At 38.4% G+C, this 12,662-nt stretch overlaps 1 protein-coding gene across 1 annotated transcript in view; it reads right to left on the bottom strand.

Annotated features, from left to right (window-relative positions):
• Positions 1 to 12,662, bottom strand: part of lama4 (laminin, alpha 4) — an 88,828-nt gene that overhangs the window by 15,900 nt on the left and 60,266 nt on the right. The window contains exons 22-34 of the mRNA XM_062044442.1: positions 11,263 to 11,408; positions 11,007 to 11,169; positions 10,803 to 10,936; positions 10,301 to 10,472; positions 8,485 to 8,616; positions 6,782 to 6,924; positions 6,436 to 6,565; positions 6,219 to 6,356; positions 5,340 to 5,473; positions 4,726 to 4,890; positions 1,157 to 1,310; positions 851 to 1,044; positions 579 to 768 (exon numbers count right to left, since the gene is read on the bottom strand). Of these exons, the coding sequence (XP_061900426.1) occupies positions 579 to 768; positions 851 to 1,044; positions 1,157 to 1,310; positions 4,726 to 4,890; positions 5,340 to 5,473; positions 6,219 to 6,356; positions 6,436 to 6,565; positions 6,782 to 6,924; positions 8,485 to 8,616; positions 10,301 to 10,472; positions 10,803 to 10,936; positions 11,007 to 11,169; positions 11,263 to 11,408 (1,995 nt within the window). The remainder of the gene's footprint in view (positions 1 to 578; positions 769 to 850; positions 1,045 to 1,156; positions 1,311 to 4,725; positions 4,891 to 5,339; positions 5,474 to 6,218; positions 6,357 to 6,435; positions 6,566 to 6,781; positions 6,925 to 8,484; positions 8,617 to 10,300; positions 10,473 to 10,802; positions 10,937 to 11,006; positions 11,170 to 11,262; positions 11,409 to 12,662) is intronic.

Genomic DNA, 12,662 nt, shown 5'->3' on the forward strand with positions numbered 1-12,662 from the left:
TACATATCTCAACTTTTTCAAAATAAACCTTCAAAACCTAATAATACCTTAATATACAACTATAGAATGTGTAGAAATTGTGCGTGAATGCTGAACAGCTCAAGATTAACTAAAATGCAATACAAAAAGATAAGCATTATGTGGAAGGTTGTTAGGGTTGCACATGGCAGCTGGCAACGTGACCCCAAGATGTATATTTAACGCAGGCAAAAACTCATCGACCATGGGTGAATCAAAAACCCAAAGCAAAAAGTGTGAAACACATGCAGAATGCAGGGAACCCTACTGCAAACAGCAGACTACGTACAATATGCAATGAACCAATGCCGAAAAAAAAAACAAGTTGAGCAATTTAAAAAAATATATATTTCTATTTTAATCATTGGCAGGAACATTTAGAATTTTTGGAATGTAAAAAATAATAGCCTAAATGTTTTAGGTTCTTGGTTATGCAGACTGACTGGTGGTGATTTGTTTATCAGAAATATAATTTGTACCTCCTCACAAATGTACATAGAATATAATGCAACATACTTATTAAAACTGGATCAACTATTGAAACAACATGATGAACCAACCTCATGCCATGCGCCACTGTTGTAATTTTCCTTGCTCCGCATTTCGACTCGTTTATCTGCCACATTGAAGGTGTATACAAGTTTACCGTTGGCCAGGAACAGAGCCATAAAGTTTTCTTCTTGAGAGTCAGATACATAAAAAATTAGGCCAAATGATGTCTTGGTCTTCAGGGATAAGGAAAAGTTGGACCTTAGAGGGGGTGAAAAACACTGATAGTATGACACAATTGTTTAGAATATATTTATACTGCAAAAAATAAGACTTACTGTACCTCTCAGAAAATGATTCTGGGAGCTCTCTGTAGTGCTGTCTACTGTTGGCGAAGTTGCCATATTGATAGGCATGCTGGGTTGCTTCAGGACTTGAGGACAGTTGGCAAGAAGCAATGTTCAGGTTCAATGATTTCTGGCCTTCACTTCTGAATTGCACCACATTACGAGGGAGGCCGGACTCATCTCTGCTAACCTATGACAGCATACATTCAATGTTAATGTGGCCAAATGTGTTACCAATGGACACAGATTTACTGGAACCCATAGAGAATATTGTGCAGCTCAGTTTAAGGCTATTTCTTTACCTTTTGTGATTGCCTCTGTTTAACTTTTTGTTTGTCATCCCTGAGTTTTGATAAGAGAGCAACAGGAGTCTCTTGTACTGGACAGTCTTGCAGGAAAGTTTGGACATTGTTCGTGTATCGCTGAAAGTCCTCTGGCTCAATGTCTCGGTCCTGTCTAAAAAAGCAGCCATAATGAAGTAAAATGGAAGTCAAAGTTGCACTTATTTAGGAAATCATTTTTCTAGCACCATTTCAAGACACATTTATTGCAACATACCCCCATTGGCTACCATAATTAATCAATGTAAGATTAAAATGGCCTAGTTATAGCAGGAAAAAGGTCCCTTGGTCCTTCTGGTCGGATTATAGACTTTATTTGGAATAAAAATACTCACAGATTACGTAAACAATATTCACACAGACCCAAAACGGGAGGATTAGCACTACCAAACTTTAGGTTTTACTACTGGGCAACCAACATTAGAATTAGAATATTGGCTGCAATATGAAGCATTTGATCCCCCTCCTAACTAAAACAATATCTCTTAAGGCGCTTAATATCTCCCATCGACTCTTCTACTTCTGCTTTTACAAAAAATTTAATCGTCAAAACCTCATTTAGAAGTTGGGTTCAGTTTAAGCGCTATTTTGGCTTACAGATTATTTCTAGTCTTGCACCCGTTACTGCTAACCATGCTTTCCCTCCCCCTCTTGTCGACAGTGCCTTTTTAAGATGGTCAAGGGAAGTCTGGGGATCAACAACATTAAAGATTTATACATTGACAACATTCTTGCCTCTTCCGTGCAACTTTGTGATACATTTCACTCCCTAATCAATACTTTTTTATAAACCTACAGATCCGCGGTTTTGTTCTTAAATTTTCCAAGCTTACCGACTGACAGTTTTAAATGTTTTTTTTGACATCATTTCTGACTTTAAAAGGATCAATTACACATATTTACAAAAACATTTTTTATTTACGCCCTGAATCTCTGAATTCTATTAAGTCACTTTGTGAGGGTGACTTAGGAGTGACCCTATATCTGAGGAGAGCTGGACAGTGATTTTAAGTAGAGTTCATAGACTTGCATTTGTGCTAAACACAGCCATATTCATCCATCCATCCATCCATCCATTTACTACCGCTTGTCCCTTTCGGGGTCGCGGGGGCTACTGGAGCCTATCCCAGCTGCAGTCGGGCGGAAGGCGGGGTACACCCTGGACAAGTTGCCACCTAATCACAGGGCCAACAAAGATAGACAACATTCACATATAGGCTGTTGCCAATCAGCCTATCCTCAGGTGCATGTCTTTGGAGGTGGGAAGAACATTTAAACACCACACAGAAAGAGCCTGAGCCCAGGATCAAACCCAGGACCTTCGTATTGTGAGGCACACTCACTAACCCCTGTCCCACCGTGCTGATCCCGGCCGTAGTCAATGCAAACTAATACATCGTACCTATTATACCAAGGTTACACAAGCTAAGATGTATGACTGAATATCGATATTATATGATCGGTGTCAACAGTCTCTAGCTAACTTAATACATATGTTTTGGTTTAGTCCAATTCAGTGCAGTTATTGGACTGAAATTTTCAATACTTTGTCTTGGTAATTGACGAAAAGATCGAACCGAATCCTCTAAGCAGACTATTTGGGGTAAACCCTCTGTCACGTTCTCTGAGCAAATCCAAAAAGCACTTTGTAGCATTTACAACTTGGTTGGCTGGAAGACTCATTGTGCTAAATTGGAAGGCTGCAGTGCCTCCCTGCCACACCTGCTGGATTAGAGATAATCTTTATTTCCTTGGAGGAAATTAGGCTGACAATGAACGGTTGTTCTGTGAAATTTCGGGAAGTATGGGGTGGTTTCCCAAAATGTGTAAAAGAGATTGATGTCAAATTTAACCACAATTGAAAAGTATTTGACAGGTAGATAATTGATGAGCCTTTTGTTTGCTTTTGTGTATTTCTGCACCGTGTTGGGGACATTCAGGAGGGCAGTTGTCTGTGGCATCATGTCAATATTTGCCTGTACTTATTTGACTGATGCATGTTTTATATATATATATTTTTTTTTTTAATAATTGTTGTGGGTTAATTGTTTGGGAAAGGTAAAAAATAATATTTGGCATGTAATTCCGAGAGGGACAAGCAGTAGAAAATGGATGGATGGATAGATTAAGTGTATTTATGGACTGTATATGTCAAAATTTTCAAAAACAAAATAAAAAAAATAGTAGAAAAAACGACATCCAGAGAACACAGACCATCAAGATGGTTTTAATATTTATCACTTCCGAAATTATTTTGGCACCTTCGACCTAGTTTAAAATTAACTTTGGATTCAAAAGACACTGGATATTGGATAACTGCTTTGTTTTCTTCCAGATGGTTCTGGTTTTATGTATCAGGAAACCCAAATTTGTCTATAAGATTGAATATTTGTGAGAACAGTTGTTTGTCAATTTGGGCCCTGTGATTGACAGGGGAACAAGGCTCCACCTCACCCTAAAAAGGGTAAGCGGTGTAAAATGATTGAGATTCAAGAATGTAAAGGTCAAACTCCAAAGAAAAGCATGTACTGTTCAACGTTTGTGATCATTTTTTGTTTCTATCCAAAAAACAGCTAAAAAAAATATCCAGCGATTGTTAAAAAGCACAAAATTGTGACCTATGGTACATTATTTTCTTCGGACAATGAAAAACCTGGACACACTGAGGTAATAAGTCTTTGCAGATTTGTGATCAGAAGTTACATTTATACAGTAGTCATGGGCATCAATGTCATTTTTTATTTAACCATAATGATTTATTTAAACTGTTTTTTGCATTCTCCATGGTTTTCAAAAAAAATTATTGGGTGCACAAGTTGAAATATATTGTGGATTTTCACTCAGCAAAAATTGGTTTATTCAAAAGGACTCAGCTTTGTTTGGTTGTCGACTTACAACATTTTCAGTTAGTCCGTTGTGGGGTTACTGTACGAACACGCTCCCATTAAGAACGTAATTTTGATCTGGTAACAAACGATTGCCTCCAAACTCAATAGTCAGTGTATTAGTGTCATGACAAGCTGTATATTGGTTGCAACTTGCTAGGCTGTTCTTAAATTGTCTAATTTGACTGTGACAGTTTGAATATTCTTCTAAACTGGTGGTGACACATTCATATTTGTATTCAGTGGTTTGAAGTGATATTACAATCGTTGATCCAAAAGACTGTCATACATTGTTTACAATTGTCCTTCACTGATTTTCCTAGACTTCTCCATCGCCCTGAGAACTTTTGGTAGATTTAACGTTTTTAAATATGTGATCAGCAATAAATCAGCGATTATCCAAGATGAATTTAAGTTGTGCACCCAATTAACCAAAGATTGACCAAAGATTTACCCTGAAAAAAGAACCGTTCAAATATATCACTCTGGGCCCCAAATTATTATGACCTTCAAGTCCATAATGTAAACGCCTGACTGCAACTTTGTCACTGTTCCCCTTAGAGACCCGTACTCATTTCCTGGATGGAGAAGCTGTCTCTCCTGTGTACGGCTGTCAAGACTGTTCAGTGTTAAGAGGAGATCTACCTGTTTATGTAGGCATAGCTGATGCAGCCTGTTAAATTCTTGAAGCTGCTGTTTGGAGACCCCCCATAGTAGAAGCTCTTCAGAGAAGAAACTGAGGAGGATGTAGTGACTGATGCAGGGCGTTTCTTCTCCTGCTTGTCTTTATCGTCCACCAACAATAGATACCTTGTGTAAAAAGAGAGAGAGTTCAGAAGTAGATTATAATCTGTCCAAAAACAAGCTGCAAATAGTTTTTGTCTAGAGTGGGACTTAACCCAGAACCATCTGTAGGGACTGAGATACTGACTTTTCGACATAAAAAAGTTATTAATACAACAAAATGTCATGTTTCAGGAAGGGTAAGGAAATGATTCTAATTATAGAAAAACATGTAATGAAAGAACTGTAATATTTAAGTAATATAATTTGTGTTTATTGAATTGAATTGTAACCTTCTATATTACTATGACTTTAAATGTTGAATGGCAATGGCAGGGTGGAATCACCAGAAACAGTCTTTAGCAAAGCAGGTGTGTAGTTAGATTTTTCAAGGACGATCTACTTGGTAATGTAACTGAGTAGCAGAATGTTTATCAAAACCAAGAGATTCCAACAAAGAAAAATGGAATACTCACGTTGTTTGGTTCACCGAGGCCAATAAGAAATGACTCTTTCCATCATTATACTGTTTCTTATGTGATCTAACTCTTGTTCCATGTGTGTTCATCACCACTGCTCCATTCTCAAGCGAAATGCTGAATTCATCAGGCTGAGGAGAGTAAAAAAGTAGGCTATTTAACAGAAAAGCATTCATGACATTTATATATAAATGGAATACAGAATATGAGCCAACAATGCTATAAACATGGGTTTTCAAAATGTTATTCAGTGAGCGAATGTCTACATTAACCTGCAAAATACCCAATCTAATTTAAATCAATGGTCATCAATTGGCGAGCTGTAATTTAACATGTCGTTTTTCTTCTTGTAACGAATGCCAGCTACAGTAGTGTGGCTGTGAGATATTTGGCGTGTAAACCTCACTCCCTGACACCTCAAGAGTTGGTGCCAGACTCATCGCCTTGTACTGTCGTCTCTTAATCAGGGCACTCGGATTTGAGCCACGAGCCAGGTGGGTTACATTGGTTCTTTGGCCCAGATTGAGAGCAAGATTTAGGAGTGGGTGAGTCTAACGCAGGCCTGGGCAATTATTTTGCCTCAGGGGGCCAAATTTTGAGAAATTTGAGAGACACATTTTTTTTCCTATACATTACACCGAGTCAGAATAATTGCCCAGGCCTGTTCTACATGAAGGGGGAAAAAAACATTGTTTTTAAGCAAAATGTACCAGGGTTAAAGAACTTCAAACACACTGCTGTAGAATATACTATAGGTCCATTTGCAAAAACGGACTTATATGTCACTTTTGTGCAATGTGCATTTGTTTCACAGAATCATAATGAGTTTTAAAACTAATCTTCTTTTTCCGGAGTGCGTAAACATTTTGTTCATACCCCATCCTCGTGGTACAACAGGAGTCCATTGGGTTGTAATGTTTTAAAGTTGAGGCCACCTTCAAAATTGTCAAATGGGAAAATCTTTGCCGAGGATCCGAGGTAGCTTTCACCCGTGAAATAGGCTTTGTGTGATGCCTGCAAGATAGTGATAGAGTATCATTGTTTGATGTCGTACAGTTGATGTTATGGAAAGAAGATGAAGTGGTGCACTTACAAAAGACTCCTCAGGACAGCCACTACTGACGCCTATGGTCCCAGGCTGCTCTAACAGGTTGAAGTCTTTTTTTTGGAACAAGAAACCTTTGACACAACCTTTGAGGTTAACCACAGCAGACAACTCAGGCCTGTAATGAAATTCACATTGTCACTGAAGTTTCGCCAAGTTCAACATAAATCCAATTCCATGTTGTAGTTTGTAAAGTGTTTTTTTTAATCTGTAATTGGATTTCGCCTCCATAATTATCTTTAAAGTGTACATTCCACCATCATCATCAGCTGCAACAGCTTCAACGGACTTTGAGGTAAGGTTGCAAGGCAAACATGTTCTTGGCTGTACTCACCTGGTGTGGAGAATGTGTGAGGGAGCCCCCCCTATGTAGATGTCTGAGAATGGCAAAGTGGTTTTCGGATTTTCCATAGATTTGATATGACTCTTGTCCACCAGGAGGATAACCTTCTTTGATTGATGATAAATCACTGATACCTGTGAGCCAAGAACAAACATGGAATTTTTAAAGTAGCCATATGTAAGAATTTCATGTCAAGTCATCATTAAATGGCCCTGATATGTCAAAAGGCTTTAATAAATCATGTTCTTTTCGAACACCTGTATAACTGATAACGGTAGTTCAGTTGGGATATTCTAATTCCAAAATCAGATTTATATCCCTGAAATCCTGTTATTGTTTTCATTTCCATGCCCCCCCCTCCACCGTTTGACCAATTAGAAAGTCTGTGAGTGTGTCACATCAAGGTTGCCAGTTACGCACCGCCACCTTAGTCTAGCTACTCCATCCATCCATCCATCCATCCATCCATTTCCTACCGCTTATTCCCTTCGGGGTCGCGGGGGGCGCTGGAGCCTATCTCAACTACAATCTGCCACTGGTAAAGTTACTTAACATGTCAGACCTTAGTAAATCTAAAAGGCATCGATACGATTCTCAACTTATTCATGACAAAGCCAGGAACAAAACGAGGATTTGTATCGGGGATGCCTTTGAAAGATGGAGACGATTGAAGGCGGAGAAGATTTTTTCATCTGACGTCAAACTTGCTAATTTCCTCCTTGATAAGTAAGTAAGGCATTTACGTTTTCTTATTTATTGTAATAAATGGAAATGGACATTTCGTATGTAAACTATGTTGTCAAATACAGTCTATGATCTTGTCTAACAAAGCTAGTATGTTCGTGCAACAAATGGTTAGCATGCTAGCTTGGTCATTGATGATAAATCACTGATACCTGATACACATCGACATTTGGGCTAATGGGGGAAATATATGCCCGTTAGCCTGTATGTCGATGTGTCATCAAGATGACAGGGCAAAATATATTTTCAACAAATAAAACCTATGTGGATATGGGTAGTGTCAGTGCCTATTTCCTTCTCGATATGGTGATACGCTGAAGAAATGGGTTCCAACATTAGCGCGGCTGTCATTGCGTATGGAGACAGCCAAATCACATTATAAAATTATTCCTCCTTCGCGTTTGCACATTGTGGACTATAATCTGAAACGTTTAAAACAGTAGCCTATAGGCATACCTTGGTAAAATGTCTCCTCTTTAGTTTTGGGCGTACATTAGGCTGCTAAGCATGCTTTACTTTTTTTCCATCAGTATAACCATTGCTAGCGTTGGTTGTAGTTTGTTTTAGTCTTTGTTTTCTGATAGTACTGACAATAACCATATGATTGCCATTTGTTGTGATATTGTACGCAGGCATGACGTACTTCTTCCTGAAAATAGCCTAATTTCTGTGTAAAATGTGTTAGTTAGAGATATGTTATTGACAAAACGCTTGTCTATTCAGCTATTATGGTCCCAGCACCTCAACCAAGAGGCAGTGGAAGTTTGAAGTTCCTTTGAGTAGCCCAGTCGATCGAGTTGGATTCAGCTGCGTATCTGGCAACCTCAGTCAGGAAAAGGGGGAGGGGACTACAGAATTTTGACCATGATTGCAGTAACATTTCTGGCCAGATTCCTCCTTTAGTCAAAGCAAAACATAACAGTTGTAAATAATATATGATTAAAATTTACCTCATGATATCTTGCATCATTAATTTTTAACTTTGGTATGTTATTTTCCATAAGTTTTGGCCCATCGTTGAAGCCAAAGTCATACATAAGCCGCAGGAATCCATTTTTTATTTCCAAAAGAAAGAATTTATCCTGGAAAGAAGAAAAAACATGTAAGGAAAGGGTAAACATTTAATTAATTTAATCAAATAAGTTATGTTTGTTTGTAGGCTTATAGTATCTGATTAAGTTGTTAAAAGTCAAGGCTCAAAAACGCACACAGACAAATATAGTATAGCAATGTAGTTATTTAAAACCAAACTAACAATTATCCATCCTTGCATTTTCTTTCGCTTATTCCGACTCAGGTCATGGAGGCAGCAGCCTAAGCAGAGAAGCCCAGGTTTCCCTCTCCCTGGCTACATAGTGTAGCTTGTCCCGGGGATCCCGAGGCGTTCCGAGGACAGATGAAAGACAGTTCATCCTGCTGGTCGGACGTGCCCTGAACACGTTCCTAAAGAGGCCTCTGAGAAGCATCCCGACCAGATGCCTAAGCCACCTCATCTTGCTTCTCTCAATGTGGAGGAGCAGAGGTTTTATTCTAAATTCCTCCTGGATGGGCGGAGCTTCTCCCTCTGCCTCTAATGCAGAGCCCAGCCACCATATGGAGGAACATGTCTATGGATGTTCTCATTCATCCAGGTCATTGTATTCTGGAGGCATTCAATCGATCGACTAATTTTTGACTCACACCATCCACTGAAACACAAACTGGGCGTTATCAGAACACTACAACACATAGCTGGTAATGTTCCCACCAGCACAGGCCAAAGAGCAAGAGTATTTGAGGGAAGCCCTCAAAACCTATGGTTACCCCAGCTGGTCATTTGTGCCAACGTATGGCACAGCATAGACGGGCGAAATCTTCAGGCCAAAACTCAGCTGTCTACCTGCACCTCAAGGAGGACAGAAGTCCTTTAAGGACAAAAATGTCCAGATTCTGGAAAAGGATGACGGGTGGTACGAAATAGGAGTGAGGGAAGCCATCTATGTCAAGGTTGGAAAACCATCCCTGAACAGAGGTGGTGACACAACCTATCTCTCACATACAACACTGTCCTTTCAACTATTCCTAAAATATTCTGCAATTTAGCCTCCAACAAATAACAGGAGATAGGAATATTCTGGTCATAGATGCTCCTTGGTGCCATTTGTTTGCAATTGAATGCTAACGTGGGTAATTCCGATTATTTGAGGGAAGACTAGATCTGCTGAATCTAAGTCTAAGACTAGATCTGACTAATCTAAGTCTATGAGCAAGAACTGATGAAGCATCTTCTAAGACAAACCAAACAGTTCAGTTGAGATTGATTGAAATGCCCTGAGAATACATATGGAGGAAACTTTCGGTCATTAATCAACGCTCATGACCATAGGTTACGGTAAATGACTGGCAAATGGGAGAGCTTTGCCTTCCTGCTCAGCTGCCTCTCACCACAGGGGACCTATGCAGGTCCAAATCATTGTCAATGTGGCACCAATCCAACTTTTTAAGGCCACGATTCCTTCTACCTTCATTCCTGAACAAAATCCCAATACCTAATCTGAATTTTTTAATTTGGCCAGGCTCTCATGCCCAACCTGGAGATGAGAACCACCCTTTTCTAAGCGAGAACCATGGATTTATGGACAATTGTTAGATTGCATGCATATATATTTGTATATATAGGTAAAAGGCAAAACTCTGCTGGTTTTTAAAAAGTTAGGTAACAGGTGGCTGAGATTAATGCTATTTACAAGCTACTTTTTATGAGACATGACGCATGCTCCAACTTACGGCATTGACCATAATGAAAAGAACACCGTTGTTCACAACTGTTCGCACTGAAATATCAAATCTTGTGACATAACCGAATTTCGCCCTCTGCGTGATGTTACTGATCAGTGCATAGCCTTTTCCATCAAACAAGTAACTGGCAATACGACTCTTGGAGAAAGCCAGCTTGTATCTGCAAAAACACAGAGAAAATGAACAACATTATTTATAGGATACATTCTGGACACACAATGCACAAGATCCCTACCAACCAGTTCCAATTGCATTATAATTATTACTCTGACCAGTAAATTTAAAAAAAAATTCTGGAGTATACAATTGAATAAAAGAAAAATAATAATTATTAGTCAAAATTATTCATTTATTTTTGATGCTCATTCAACTTGATTAACTCTAAAAAAAAAAAAAAGTTAATGCAATAAGAAGACCCACCATTCATAGTGATGCTTGTCATGTAAAACATCAACAATTACCTAAAAATGCTCATATTGCTAAAAGGTACCTGGAACATGGCGTGGATGCAACCACATCCATTTTGTGAGTTTTTTTGAAATTATATAGACTGATGACATCATTGTTAAGTGAAGCCAACTCGATGCAACCCACAAAAGGAGCAAGACTCAATGGAGGAGGGAGCTAGATTGAAAGAAAATATAGTTACATTCGGGTAAATTATCAAATACACATGCATTAGCTGTAATTATACCTTTGCATCCGGTGGGACACCCCCAACAAAGAATACCATATCTTTTGGGTCTATGTCAAATAGTGAATCGGTGCCTGGAGCCTCGCCTTTCTGTATGAACTTCTGTTCATCCGTGGAGCTTTGGCTTGGGAGGATTAGGTAGATTTTCCCATGTCGACCCAACCTGCCATTGGAAAAAACAAAAAAAGGAAAATTCATATGAAATGTATTTTTCTACACAATTCCTTGATGCAATGTGTATGACTTGTGAGAGTACCTCTCTACTTTAATGTAGTTGAAGACAGCAGGCCATTGGCTGACCGGCTTCGAACTCAGTGGGATTTCAACGTATTCACCACCAAGGTTGTACATGTACACCAAGTTATCATTCTTGATTGCCAGTCCCATGTAGTCTTTCTGACCCTACGGCCAAAGCGGTAAACAGAATATTAATTTCAACAAGTACAATATAAAAAGTATTCTGATACATTCATATATATCTGGATGCTGTAGAAACATAAATATAATAATTTAAAATAGGAGTGCAGCTGTACATACAGAGGTGTAATCACGGTTTGGCACATGCCTTGTTCATTTTTAGGTACAGTGATAAAACATAAAAACTGCTTTGCTTGTGTGTAAAAGGTATAACTATTAACTATAATAGTTAAATGTCACTTCTTGATACTGGTAGAAGACGCAAAAGAAAAAAGCTTTGCTTTCACTATTGAAGTTTTGAGAAATTCTAAAGCTTTTCCTGACTACTTAATGAGCTTGCAGATGTTTTCGATTTGGAGGCATGGATTTGAAGACATTTAATTTTAGCATGTTTATCACATTTTAACTTTTTATTCATGAGAACGTTATTTATGTATTTGTTTGTGTTACAGATTGAGCACATGAATTAAACAAACAAATGTGTTATGATTTGCTATGGAACGGAAAAGGGGTCGGATAAAATACATTTAAATAAGCTCATGTTGTAATGAGTAACTGCAAATATGTGATGTACCATATTGTGACTATTCACGTTTGAAATTAACCAATACCATACCCATATTTTAACATAAAAAACTTTGAACAATCAACAAAATTCTCAAGAAAAGAAAGAAAAACTAAATAATATTTAAAAAATGAAAACTTATTAAAAAAAGGCAGAAAACTGCAACAGTGTGATTTATCTGTATATATTTATTTTAGTAAAGATTTTAGCCTTGATCCCCATTTCTACTAAAGAATGTCAGCACACTGCTTTCGTCTTGTCCTGTAATCTTTGTTCATTTATGTATTTCAAGGCCAAGTGTTCTCAAACGGCGTAAGAGGTTTCTAGGCTGTGACTTCTCCTTGGCCCTATCACGAGCCATGACTCCCATTAGCCAAAGGCTGGGCTGCACCTGATTTGTTTACTGAGCAGATGCATGGCAAGAGACACACTTCTTGTCTTCACTCAAAGTGTACCTTACAGTACCAAACCGAAGGTTCTGAACCACATTAACCTGACTACGAACTCATGTACCATTATACCCTTTACAATTTGGACTATAAAGGTGCACTTAAAATCCTTTCATTTTCTCAAAAATCGACAGTGCGCCTTATAACCCGGTGTGCCTAATGTACGGAATAATTCTGGTTGTGCTTACTGACCTCGAAGCAATTTTATTTGGTACATGGTTTAAT

The sequence above is a fragment of the Entelurus aequoreus genome, linkage group LG04, assembly GCF_033978785.1.
Source record: "Entelurus aequoreus isolate RoL-2023_Sb linkage group LG04, RoL_Eaeq_v1.1, whole genome shotgun sequence".
NCBI classification, from domain to species: domain Eukaryota; kingdom Metazoa; phylum Chordata; class Actinopteri; order Syngnathiformes; family Syngnathidae; genus Entelurus; species Entelurus aequoreus.